A 14,139-nucleotide genomic window follows, 5' to 3' on the forward strand; every position below is an offset into this window, starting at 1 on the left:
ATGCAGGTTTACAGGAAGTCTCACTATCAGGAAGTTGAAGAACTTTTCGGCAAGATTTTCAATACTCAAACTAAAAAGAATGAAAGCGGACTTTAATTTGTGTTAATCATTCCAGGCGCTCTCAACTCTGAGTCAACAGGTAAGGTTCACGTTTATCCGACGATTAGTTAAGAAATCTTCATGGAAATTATCAGACGTTTCAGTCAGACAGACGAAAGTCCTTTTTCATTGCAAATCCACATGAGAATACATTGTCGTTATCACGCCAAAAAGTGGTTAAATAGGCCTGTAAAGTTCATTATTATACATGTTTGTCATTTAGACATGAATGATACCGAAAGGCACCAGCCTGTACACCACTTTGAACAGAATATCCATCCATCCATCCATTTACTACCGCTTATTCCCTTTCGGGGTCGCGGGGGGCGCTGGCGCCTATCTCAGCTACAATCGGGCGGAAGGCGGGGTACACCCTGGACAAGTCGCAGGGCCAACACAGATAGACAGACAACATTCACACTCACATTCACACACTAGGGCCAATTTAGTGTTGCCAATCAACCTATCCCCAGGTGCATGTCTTTGGAAGTGGGAGGAAGCCGGAGTACCCGGAGGGAACCCACGCATTCACGGGGAGAACATGCAAACTCCACACAGAAAGATCCCGAGCCTGGATTTGAACCCAGGACTGCAGGACCTTCGTATTGTGAGGCAGACGCACTAACCCCTCTGCCACCGTGAAGCCCTTGAACAGAATAGTCTTTACAAATAATGTATGTATTTGTTATAGGTTGCGGAGGTGTGCAACTGGATTGATAAACGGATGCAAAATGTTTTGTTGCCAAAACACTGCCATTAAGATTTGGTATCGATAAAAAACGACATTGTAGAAAAAGTTGTATTGGCACCGAAATAAGATTTAGTGTCATTCATCCATCCATCCATCTTCTTCCGCTTATCCGAGGTCGGGTCGCGGGGGCAGTAGCCTAAGCAGGGAAGCCCAGACTTCCCTCTCCCCAGCCACTTCGTCTAGCTCTTCCCGGGGGATCCCGAGGCGTTCCCAGGCCAGCCGGGAGACATAGTCTTCCCAACGTGTCCTGGGTCTTCCTTGTGGCCTCCTACCAGTTGGACGTGCTTTAACACCTCCCTAGGGAGTATCAAACCATCCATCCATCATCTTACGCTTATCTGAGGTCGGGTCGCGGGGGCAGCAGCCTAAGCAGGGAAGCCCAGACTTACCTCTCCCCAGCCACTTCGTCTAGCTCTTCCCGCGGGATCCCGAGGCGTTCCCAGGCCAGCCGGGAGACATAGTCTTCCCAACGTGTCCTGGGTCATCCCCATGGCAAACAAATACAAAAAAATACAATCTTTTTGGTGGATATGTTTGTATCTTGACATGTTTTAAATGCTAATATTCGTAATAGTGTACAATTTCAATGTTTTTAGCATTCGCTTTTTTACGATTTCGCTTCTTTTTGTTACGGTTTCCAAATTAAAGGCCTACTGAAACCCACTACCACCGACCATGCAGTCTGATAGTTTTTTTACATCAATGATGAAATCTTAACGTTGCAACACATGCCAATACGGCCGGTTTAGTTTACTAAATTGCAATTTTAAATTTCCCGCAGAGTTTCTTGTTAAAAACGTCGCGGAATGACGATGTGTGCGCGTGACGTCACGGACTGTCAGGAAATATTAGCGCAGCACCACTTGCGGCTAAAAGTAGTCTCTTTTCATCGCGCAATTAAACAGTATTCTGGACATCTGTGTTGCTGAATTTTTTGCAATTTGTTCAATTAATAATGGAGAAGTCAAAGTAGAAAGATGGAGTTGGGAAGCTTTAGCCTTTAGCCACACAAACACACGGTGATTCCTTGTTTAAAATTCCCGGAGGTGAAGCTTTACTATAGATCAGAGCGGTCAAGCGAACATGGTTCCCGACCACTTGTCAACCGGCAGGTTTCGGTGAGAAAATTTTGGTTAAAAAGTCGCCTCTTACCGGAGATCAGCTGAACTTGCGCCGTCCATGCAGCTGCCGTCGACTTCCCTCAGAAACTGGCGTCAAGACACCCGTGGACACACTCCTCCGACTATCAGGTACTATTTAATCTCACTAAAACACTAGCAACACAATAGCAGATAAGGGATTTCCCAGAATTATCCTAGTAAATGTGTCTAAAAACATCTGAATACGTCCCAATGCAATCACCTTTTTTTTTTCCTTCCATCCATCCATCCATCTTCTTCCGCTTATCAGAGGTCGGATCGCGGGGGCAACAGCCTAAGCAGGGAAACCCAGACTTCCCTCTCCCCAGCCACTTCGTTTAGCTCTTCCCGGGGGATCCTGAGGCGTTCCCAAGCCAGCCGGGAGACAGTCTTCCCAACATGTCCTGGGTCTTTTTTACTTTATTTTATTATAAAAAAAAAATTCTAGTCCTTCGCTATCAATATCATCAACGAATCTTTCATCCTCGCTCAAATTAATGGGGAAATTGTCGTTTTCTCGGTCCAAATACCTCTTGCTGCTGGAGGCTCCCATTATAAACAATGTGAGGACGTGAAGAGCCCTCACCCTTGTGACATCGTGTGTGACTTCCGGTAAAGGCGAGGCTTTTTTATCAGCACCAAAAGTTGCAAACTTTATCGTCGATGTTCTCCACTAAATCCTTTCAGCAAAAATAGGACAATATCGCGAAATGATCAAGTATGACACATACGTAGAATGGACCTGCTATCCCCGTTTAAATAAGAAAATCTAATTTCAGTAGGCCTTTAATGGCAATGGTCTGACTTTGAGGGGCGGGTGCCTGTGGGCGGGGCTTACAACATGTTTACCCGGAAGCAGTCTCACCAGACGTGGGCATGCAGGTAAAACACCGTAGAAGAAGACGCAAGCCCCGGGCGACTAAATCAAGTTTAAAAAAGCTTCAAAAAATGAAATCATGAAGAAAAAAATGTTTTTTTAAATGTATCTTGAGTAGGCCTATGAATGTTGCTTTCGGCAGATTCATCTCCTGCACAGAAGGACATCTTTAAACATAATATAGTGAACTAATTGTATTACTTTTTCAGCACTTATCTAATACGTAAAGCACTCTGGTCAAATGTGTTATCTAAATATTTTGTATTTATTCAATAGAATTAAGCAACAATAGGTTGTTTTGATATTTTTATTTCTTATACAATTTTTTATGTATTATTGTTATTCTTAACAGGGGACCATGATTCTCTTTACAAAGAAAGTAAAATATATTTTTAAAAGATATTATACATATTTAATAGTTATGATGAAGTTTTTGAGTTTATTTCCAACATGAACACACTTGCAATACAATACATCACATAATTTCATAAATATTTTTGCACAACATTTCCCTTTCCCACATCAGAGCATTTACTAATACATACAGTCGTGGTCAAAAGTTTACATACACTTGTAAAGAACATAATGTCATGGCTGTCTGGAGTTTTCAATAATTTCTACAACTCTTATTTTGTTTGTGATAGAGTGATTGGAGCACATACTTGCTGGTCACAAAAAACATTCATGAAGTTTAATTCTTTTATGAATTTATTATGGGTCTACTGAAAATGTGACCAAATTTGCTGCGTCAAAAGTATACATACAGCAATGTTAATATTTGGTTTCCCTGCAATAAGGCACTTATGGTAGTCATTCACAAACTTCTGGAAAGCTTCTTGTTGAAATTTTGACCACTCTTCTTGACTAAATTGGTGCAGTTCAGCTAGATTTGTTGATTTTCTGACATCGACTTGTTTCTTCAGCATTGTCCACACGTTTAAGTCAGGACTTTGGGAAGGCCATTCATAACCTTAATTCTAGCCTGATTTAGCCATTCCTTTCCCACTTTTGATGTGTCTTTGGGGTCATTGTCCTGTTGGAACACCCAACCCTGCCCAAGACCCAACCTCCGGGCTGACGATTTTAGGTTGTCCTGAAGAATTTGGAGGTAATCCTCCGTTTTCATTGTCCCATTTACTCTCTGTAGAGCACCAGTTCCATTGGCAGCAAAACAGAACCAGAGCATAATACTACCACCTCTATGCTTGACGGTAGGAAAGGTGTTTGCATTTTTCTTAAAGAGAGGGACCACCACTCTGGTCTGCCAATCCAGAGGTACCGCCCCCGGTGTCATGATACAAAAACATAAAAATATTGTATTTTTTCAATGTTTGTATTTATATGTTGCCAAACTTGTTTTGGTGCCAATACAACTTTTTCCACAATGCCATTTTCCCCCCAATACCATATCTTACTGGTAGTGTTTTGGCCCTAAGTCATTTAGTAATATGATAAACAATGCTACGGTATCTACGTTAGAGTCTTATTGTGATCGGGTGGCAATTATAAATTTATCATGCCTAAGGATGGGAATTGAGAAGATTTTTCCGGTTCCAATTCCACTTTCAATTCTGCTTGACAATTCAGCTCTTTAACAGTTTTGTTATCAATTCTTATTTGGAACAAAAGAGAACAAATTGGGAGATTAGTATCAATTTAGTTTAGTTTAGAGCTAACATGACCTTACAAAGCCAACAGTGAGGTCTTCAGAGGCACATAGCATAGAAAAAAAAACATTTAAAAATAAATATAATAGATAAATAAATGTTAATCCGTAAATCTTAAATTAAAACATGAGGAGATTACACAAGATTGTAACATTTATATTAAGATTTTTAACATGTTTAATAATCTTTTGTCATCTTCATAGAAAATATATTAGTAACACTCAAAATATTAGATAGATAGATCGATAGATTGATAGATAGATAGTACTTTATTGATTCCTTCAGGAGAGGTCTCCCTCAGGAAAATTAAAATTCCAGCAGCAGTGTACAGAATTGAGATCAAATTTAAAATGTATATAATGGGGGTATAAATGGGAAAAAAATAGAAAAAGCAACAATAAGAATAATTAAAGCTGCAAGCAGCGATGGACGGGAACGCTTTGCTGCCCCGCGACCCAAGCCCGGATAAGCGTTAGAAGATGGATGGATAGTAGCTACTATTAGCAAACAGATATATTTACCAACTTGGCGTAATATCTTAACATCGACACACTCTCTAGTCGCAACTCGGCCCTGATGGTCGGCACCTATAAGTTTACAATTAGTTGTAAAATGTTGGACGGTTGTTTTTACGATATGCAGGCAAACGACAACTTTAAAACATAACGGCTTAGCTACGGCACCTGGCAGCCATCTTGGTATAGACGATCACAGCACTCCTCACGAATGTTGGTGCGTGCGCATCAGCAGCAGACGTACGGAAAAAACGGGAAAAAACACATCTCCCTCACGGTGTCTGCGCACGGCGGCCATCTTTGAAATGGTTTTCAGCGCATCGGTTCTTTGAAGGCTGATCAAATCAAAACTGTAGCAGAATTAAAACTCTTTCATCAACTTTTAATCAGAAGTGTTCAGTATCTCTCCTGTAGTAGTTTGAAGCCGACACGACAAATGCGCTCAGAGGAGATAATGTTTGAAAAAAGGTAAACGTTTTTTACAAAACTATTGTTTTGAAGGGGGAATTGCAAACTTCCTGTGATTTTTGCTGGGAGTTGTCAATATATAAAATGTAGGTCTAAGTGAGACCTATGTAGAGGTTTTTGTTTCATGTCTCTACGACATTCCTACTGAAAGTTACAGACAGTTTTGTCTGTATTTTCTTCATAGGAGCAGTTTTGTCTGTGTTTTATTCCTAGGGGGCGCTAGAGCGCAATTTTAAATTTTGGGGTTAAGTTTTCTATTAGATCGCAATTTTTGCCAGTCCTGTGTGTGTCCAGTTTGGTGGGGTTTGAAGCATGTTAAAGGGGTCAAATTACAGCTCAAAGAGGCAAAGGTGAGGGTTTTTACAAAACTTTTGTTTTGAAGGGGGAATTGCAAACTTCCTGTAGATTTTTGTTGAAGGATGTCAGTGTATGAAATCTAGGTCTAAGTAAGACCTACATAGAGGTTTTGTTTCATGTCGTTACGACATTCCTACTGGAAGTTACAGGCAGTTTTGTCTGTGTTTTCTTCCTAGGGAGAGCCAGAGCCCAATTTTTAGTTTTGGGGTTAGGTTTTTTGATTAAATCCCAATGTTCGCCAGTCCTGATGTGTGTGTCAAATTTGGTGAGTTTTGAAGCATGTTAAGGGGTTCAAATTACAGCTCAAAGCTGCGGAATAATAATAAAGAAAGAATAAAACGCTAGAAATTCAATTGGGTCCTCTGTCCCAAAGGGACATTCGGTCCCTAAAAATTTAACAGTACAACTAAGAATATAATTCGATAAACTATGCAGTAGTGACCATGTTATAAAAATGTATTGCATTGTTACTGTACTGTTGATCTCACTGTTACAATGGTTTGTTCATATTTACAAGATAAAATGATCATATACATAAAATGCAACGCAATATATTTTAAGCCTTTTTTAAAATATTGATAACTATGGCTTAAAGTTTATGAAAACCTCGAAATTGAAAATCTCAGAAAATGTGGGGACTTCAAAAATGGTAAGCAATCATCATTAACATTATAACAAATACAAGCTTGAAATATTTCAACTTGCATGTAATAAGCTAATATCACGTATGAGTTTCACATTTGAAGTTTAACTTTTTACATGAATGCACTTTTACCCCATAATCTAATTTTATGAGTTTCACCTGTATAATAGAAATGACTGAGTGAACATGGGGTTGCAGGAGACATGCTACTTTTTTCCGACTACAATTGAACATTCACTTCTTGAAAATCAGTAGCACTGTGGCAAATTGTTGCGCGCTTTAAACCACGAACGTACTCATTTCCCTGCCGCTATAGCGCTGGGCGGCAGATATGAAATGGAGTTAGTACTTACTGCCCCCCTTCAGAGCTAGTGACAATATGTCTCTTGTCTTGCTCATGTAAATGAGAAGGCATTCATTTCAATTTAATAGGTAAAATCAATAACATAATAGGCGGTGAATTAGTACCGGTTGTATTTACGACAGATTGTTGTTGCTGCTGCTGGAATGAAATTGACGTGGTTAAAAAACGCGGCATCCATTGATAGTTCTTGCTTGCTTGGTATTAAATTGTTTCAGCATATTGCTCGTATATCCTCCTCTTGATGAAGTAGCAACCTTGCAGTTATTAGTCGCGCTGTTTATATCGTAAAATGTAGTCGACTTGAGAGTGTTTGTTCCGCCAAGGCATCGTCATTTGGATTTCTGACGTCACTACGTACGTTGCGTAACGATGTCATTCCAGACCTCTGGCATTGATGAATTGGCTTGCGATTCCAAGGAATTGATCAACTGAGAACCGGTTCTGAACAAGAACCGGACTGTGTGTGCGTGTGTATATACTAGGGCTGGGCGATATTGCCTTTTTTAATATCGCAATATTTTTAGGCCATATCGCGATATACGATATATATTACGATATTTTGCCTGTATGATGATTCTATGGTATATTTATCAAAGTTATTAAGCAATGGCACAAACATTCAAGTCATTTCCAAAACATAAATTGCAAGATTCTCAGAGATATTTTAAGTGTCAAATAAAAATGAGCTGCATAACAGGAAATCAAATAGTACTCATCCTTCGCTATGTGGTAGGTTACTAAGGTTATGAAATTCTCTTCATTCTCTAGCGAGTGACTTTACAAACGATGCTACATATTACGAGCAATGCTACTTTTTATAGGAACGCTTTCCCCCCCCCCACACTTGACAAATTACGGTTGTCTGTTCGACATATTCCCACTTGAAGCCGAACCACCGCCAGATGATGGAAACCCTGCTGTTTTTATTGGGAATTAAGTCTTCCTTCATTTGTTACCAGATCTGCAGCATCTTTCTCTCGTACGGCTACGTTAGCAGCTAACGTTAGCCACGCCGCTAGCTCTCTGCCCTGCGAGGGCGTGTATGTGACTGACGTATGACGTGACAGTTTGTGACGAATATGCGCCTGCTTGTCTGCGAGGAGACACAGGAAAGAGAGAGGAGAGCCTGAAGTGTACGCCCGCAGCTAAAAGTCCTGCGTGAGAACGTATACTCGAATATTACGATATAGTCATTTTCTATATCGCAGAGACAAACCTGCAATATATCGTATACATCGATATATCGCCCAGCCCTAGTACATACTCCTCACGCACTAATTGACTAAAAGAGTGGGAACTTGCCGCACGCTCGCCCGACACTGCGGCGCTAGCGCGATTATGTCACGTTATCAATGAGAAAATTCATTTTTTGAGAATATGATTTGCATGAGCGGCCAGGAGAGTAACACGCGTTAGAAAATCAGGGTTTCCCATACATTCATTTATTTGTGGCGGCCCGCCACAAAAGAATTACGGCCGCGACAAATAAAATAAGAAATAAAAAATAATATATATATACTTTTTTCCGGCTTTTGACTCGCTCATAAAAGCAATGGGACTTTGTCTGTGAATGGAGCTTGTAGTTACATATTATATAAATTAGGGCTGGGCAACGATTAAAAATTTTAATCGAAGTTAATCACACTATTTCTCCGATTAATCGCGATTTAGTGCATTGTATACGCAAAGCCCAATAATGAATTCAAAAGTATTGTGTAGTGCACCTTTATTGGAATATTCTCCCACATGAACAAAAGCGCCAAAACATTTGTTGTGCAAACACAATTTAAATCAGTCCTTGTTAAACAGTAGCAGTTAAATAGCATATCTTATGAAAATCAACTAAAAAAATGTAACTACAAACATTTAAGCTTATTGCCACTGCCAGGGTATTTAAGTTATCCTGTTTGTTATGGAAAATAAATATAATCTACATACAAATCTCTGAGCCACAATCATAACATCTGAACAGGCAATTTCTGAGGTAAAAGCAGAAACATTTTTTTTTATCAGGGATCTTATGTTTAAAAAAAATTATATTATAGGTAGTGGGCTGTTTTAGGGATTTTTTGATCAAATTAGCCGTAGTATCAATATTAATAATGTTGTGTTTATTCTGCGTAGTGCACTTTAAATAATTATGACCATATCTAGGAATTGATATGATGGGAATTTTCCGATTGTTTGCTTGGTGCTTTGATAAACTGAACGCATATACATGGTACTATATTGTGATGTTATGAGCCAGGGAAAAAAAGAACTACCCTACCCAGCATGCAACAGGAGTGACGAGCATGCGCGGTAGCCCGGTATAGGTTGTGTCGCCATGACTGCATCTTGTATGTTGTGATATGCACGCTCTGAAAGCAAACGTTAAGAACTCAGCCAACACTCCTCGTCTGCATTATTCATAAATAGACAGACAACACATATACGCCGCTGCTTCACAGGCCGCTGGATGTAGCCGGCAAAGTGTTCCCATGCTAGCTAGCCGGTCTAGCAAGCACGCGTCATTCAGTCCAAAACGGCCCGATCTATCCACATTCAGAATTGTCTGGCGGTCGTAAGTGATCCCGGAGTGACCACACTGTAAGCCAGCCATGAAATTTGCAGAATTGTCCGGTATTTTTGCCAAATGTTCCATCTTTACCAAGAGCCCCTCGACGCCGAAGTCCATCCGGGCGACGCCATCTTGTTAAGAAAAGGCGTTAAAATAAAAGCATGTAAACAACATACGCAAATGTGCGATAAAATAATTGTCGGCGTTAATAGATTGATGAGTTAACTCGTAATTAACGCATTAATTTACCCACCCCTCATATAAATATGTAAAAATTATATAAATATTTATATAAATATGTACATAAAGTGTTGTAATTATATTCCAACTCCGCGTTCTTCTTGGTCATCGCCGCCGCCGCCACCGCCACCCCCCATCCCCGCTGCCCGACCACACCACCACAAATAGATGCCTGACCTGTGGGAAACACTGAAAATATATTAAAAAAGGACAAATTTAAAAAAAAAACTTGAGACTTCCCACGGGCCGGACTTTGGACGCTGGCAGGCCATATTCGGCCCACGGGCCGTAATTTGGGGACCCCTGCTTTAACCTATTAACCCTCAGGTGTTTAAAGCAGTGGTTGTCAAACTTTCTTTACCAAATACCACCTCACAAAACAGGTGGCTCTTCAAGTACCACCATAATGACCAACATTAAAATACAGTAGCATAGTAGGCCTAAGTTTTCATTAAAAAAATGGCAGAGGTATTATTTAAAAATTATATTTAATCATTGGCACAGCCATAAATTGGCCCGAGTGTGTGAATGTTGTCTATCCATCTGTGTTGGCCTTCTGAATAGGTGGCGACTTGTTCAGTGTGTACCCTGCCTACTGCCCGAATGCAGCTGATATAGATAGGCTCGCAACCCCGAAAGAAACAAGCGATAGAAAATGGATGGATGGGCATTTTGACCACTGTGACATTACACACGCTTTGAGCAGTAGCATTGTGTTTGAATATAAGAAAATAAAACACTGTACTTAAATCAAGGGATTCTTTGGCTTACCGGTAGATAGAGCTCGCGTACCACAGTCTAAATGATGTCATGTGATAGAGTTCAACTCACAGGGTTTGTTTGCATGGTCAAATGTAGGAGCTGCCGGAGACGCCATGAACCGCATCCCCCTGCAGCAGCCGCAGAGCTGTGGGTCCTGGGAGCTGAAGGAGCGTCTGGGGACCGGGGGCTTTGGAAATGTCACCAGGTGGCAAAATAAGGTTTGACAGCAACATACTGCAGCAGCACTGTCAATGTCTACTTTGTCTCTTATACTGTTCAGTATTTACTTGTATTGTATAGTGCACACACTGGCCACAACCATTGGAACTGCTATCAATGAGATCCAATCCATTTGTTTCAATGCAAATTTGGTGAGTGAACAGTTACAATCTAGTATTGTAATACTATAGTTCAAATTTAAACATACACAAACATAAACTTATTCTGATACGACAATCTAATATGAAAAAAACATCGGTCCTCCTTATTCGAATGAGATTTTAAAGGGGACCTGTTATGCAAAACCAACTTTTCCTCCGTATCGGTACCTGTTTTTGTGTATTTGTGTAAATCCGTCTATAGACTCCACATGGAAGCACACATTTTTTTCTAGAATAGCTGCCAAATACCCAATCTGAATCGTATTTAATTTAATCTCGATCAGGGGTGTCAAACTCATTTTAGATCGGGGGCCACATGGAGAAAAATCTGAAGTGGGCCGAAGGGGTAAAATCACGGCACGATAATCTAAAAATAAAGAAAACTACAGATTGTTTTCTTTGTTAAAAATAGAACAAGCACAATCTGAAAATATACAAAATATGTTTTTTTACACTTATATGTTGCAGTTAATAGTATTCTGTCTTTATTTGTTGTTATTTATACTTTCTGAATAAATTACGTGATAATGTTCATCAGTCAACTCATTGGTGTTAATTTTCAATCTATCAACATTGAAAATCAAATTATAGGATGTTATTTATGTAGTTTGCTCATTTTCCTCGACTGGTGCACTAACATATTGTGGTTTATTTTGTAGCTTAATCTACAAAGCTACAAATAAATTATATTGTGACATCTAGTGGACACATTTAGAACTGTTTATTTCATTCCAAAATTTGGGCTCATTTTCATACTTAGCAAACTTGCCCGGCGGGCCGGTTAAACCTGTTCGGGGGCCTGATCCGGCCCACGGGCCGTACGTTTGACACCCCTGATCTAGAGTGACACACAGCGAATATTAGACTTAGACTTCCTTTTATTGTCATTCACATTTGAACTTTACAGTACAGATAAGAATGAAATGTTGCATTAGCTTGTTGTAGCTAATTCAACGCAATTTTGTTCTTATTCATTCTTTTTAAATATTGCATAAATCATGAAATATATGATGGGATAAAAGTGATTCAACACTGATTTTCAGGTTTTGACATGTATACTGTAACTTGCAAATATACAATCTGCATCAGACAGAGAAGCCATTGAGTTTTAAACCATAGATTTCGGCCTTAAACACACATACTGTAGCTGGAGCATAATATAGGAAGACTACATGTTTATTTACTCTAAAAATGGGGACTCCTGAACAGAAGGCGTTTTGTGTGCTTAAGTTTGCGAAAACAAATGCAATTGTCACGCCGGTGCAGTGTGCTTTTAGAACAGAATTCGGCATTGATCCACCCCAATGTGAAAGCATTCGACGGTGGGTTAAACAGTTTAAAGACACTGTCTGCTTGTGTAAAGGAAAGAGTCGTGTAAGACCTTGATGACATAAAAAATCGACTAACAGCAGCAATCAAGGTTTATCGCAACATCCTGGGCCCTAAAGGTCTGTGTCACAGGTTTCCCTGATCTTCAGGGGAGTTCATTGACGCGTCTGTGGCAATTGCTTCAGGTGTTACACAGTAGTGCCCTGCCTATGCGCCGTCATGATGAGACCATTTCGTTGCGTATATCGTCTCCGAGTGTGTTTTTTCCTGACCGAAGGAATATTCCTCTGTACTCCGGTATTGAGCACTGTGACTGTTTGACCCCACACTGTCACTGTTTGACCTTTGGCTTCCTCTCAAATTGTGCACATTTGTTAAGAAGCTCAACATGGACACATTACAAACATTCAATCGTGTTAGTGAAAAGCATGCGCAACAAACAAATTGTAACATCTCACTCACCATGGCTCTGAATGCGTGGCTAAAAAAGTCAGGGTGGGACTGAGGTAATTATATAGGTGAGCACACCTGCTTTGACTAATTAGGCCTGAACCATGATTGTCAATAGCTGGGTGTTGCTGAGGGACACTGGACCTTTGAAAGTTGTGTTGTCTAAGTCTGAATACACTGTGTACAAAAATGACTGCTTTACAAATACAAAAGTACAATGTGAATACTTTTTAGACATGTGATGGTTATTCATGGTGTAAATGACAAAATAACTGATTTCTTAATTCCTCCTGTCAAATTGATCCCAGCTTGTGGGCGGGGCTATGGACTATTTAAGTGGGAAAATTGCATTTTTCTGGCAGTCTGCTGTCTGTCACTGTCAGAGGAGGTTCTCTGTCCTGAGCAAGAGTTTTGCGCTACATGCATCAAATATCTACTGAGGTTGTGGGTGCCTTGTCTTCCTATTTTTGTTCACCTCTTGACACTTTTTGGGATTTAAATAAATGTTTGTAAACTGTTGCCAACTGCGTGACTTGCCATCCTTGAATTGAAGTCTGGTTTGCAAAGGTTACGTTACCGTCACCTGAGACGGGGTGCGATAAGCACACATATTTATATATATATATATATATATATATATGTTTAAATATATTCATATACAAACCACGTTTCCATATGAGTTGGGAAATTGTGTTAGATGTAAATATAAACGGAACAGAATGATTTGCAAATCCTTTTCAACCCATATTCAGTTGAATGCACTACAAAGACAAGATATTTGATGTTCAAACTCATAAACTTTATTTTTTTTTTGCAAATAATAATTAACTTAGAATTTCATGGCTGCAACACGTGCCAAAGTAGTACAGAAGGGCATGTTCACCACTGTGTTACATCACCTTTTCTTTTAACAACACTCAATAAACGTTTGGGAACAGAGGAAACTATTTGTTGAAGTTTTGAAGGTGGAATTCATGCCCATTCTTGTTTTATGTAGAGCTTTAGTCGTTCAACAGTCAGGGGTCACCGCTGTCGTGTTTTGCGCTTCATAATGCGCCACACTTTTTTGATGGGAGACATGTCGGGACTGCAGGCGGGCCAGGAAAGTACCCGCACTCTTTTACTACGAAGCCACACTGTTATAACACGTGGTTTGGCATTATTTTGCTGAAATAAGCAGGGGCGTCCATGATAACGTTGCTTGGATGACAACATACGTTGCTCCAAAACCGGTATGGACCTTTCAGCATTAAAGGTGAATTCACAGATGTGTAAGTTACCCATGCCTTGGGCACTAATACACCCCCATACCATCACAGATGCTGGCTTTTGAACTTTGCGCCTATAACAATCCGAATGGTTATTTTCCTCTTTGTTCTGGAGGACACCAGGTCCTCTGTTTTCGAATATAATTTGAAATGTGGACTCGTCAGACCACAGAACACTTTTCCACTTTCCATCAGTCCATCTTAGATGTGCTCGGGCCCAGTGAAGCCCGTGGCGTTCCTTGGTGTTGTTGATAAATGGCTTTGGCTTTG

The 14,139-nt window shown here is 40.0% G+C and overlaps 1 protein-coding gene across 2 annotated transcripts in view; it reads left to right on the top strand.

Moving 5' to 3' along the window:
• ikbkb (inhibitor of nuclear factor kappa B kinase subunit beta) overlaps positions 1 to 14,139 on the top strand; it is a 72,227-nt gene continuing 58,088 nt past the window's right edge. Inside the window, exons 1-2 of one of the 2 annotated variants that reach the window (XM_061898378.1) lie at positions 1 to 139; positions 10,539 to 10,660. In XM_061898378.1, the coding sequence (XP_061754362.1) occupies positions 10,556 to 10,660 (105 nt within the window). In that variant the 5' untranslated portion in view covers positions 1 to 139; positions 10,539 to 10,555. The remainder of the gene's footprint in view (positions 140 to 10,538; positions 10,661 to 14,139) is intronic. The other variant, XM_061898386.1, reaches the window with a different exon arrangement.

The sequence above is a fragment of the Nerophis ophidion genome, linkage group LG01 (assembly GCF_033978795.1).
Source record: "Nerophis ophidion isolate RoL-2023_Sa linkage group LG01, RoL_Noph_v1.0, whole genome shotgun sequence".
NCBI classification, from domain to species: domain Eukaryota; kingdom Metazoa; phylum Chordata; class Actinopteri; order Syngnathiformes; family Syngnathidae; genus Nerophis; species Nerophis ophidion.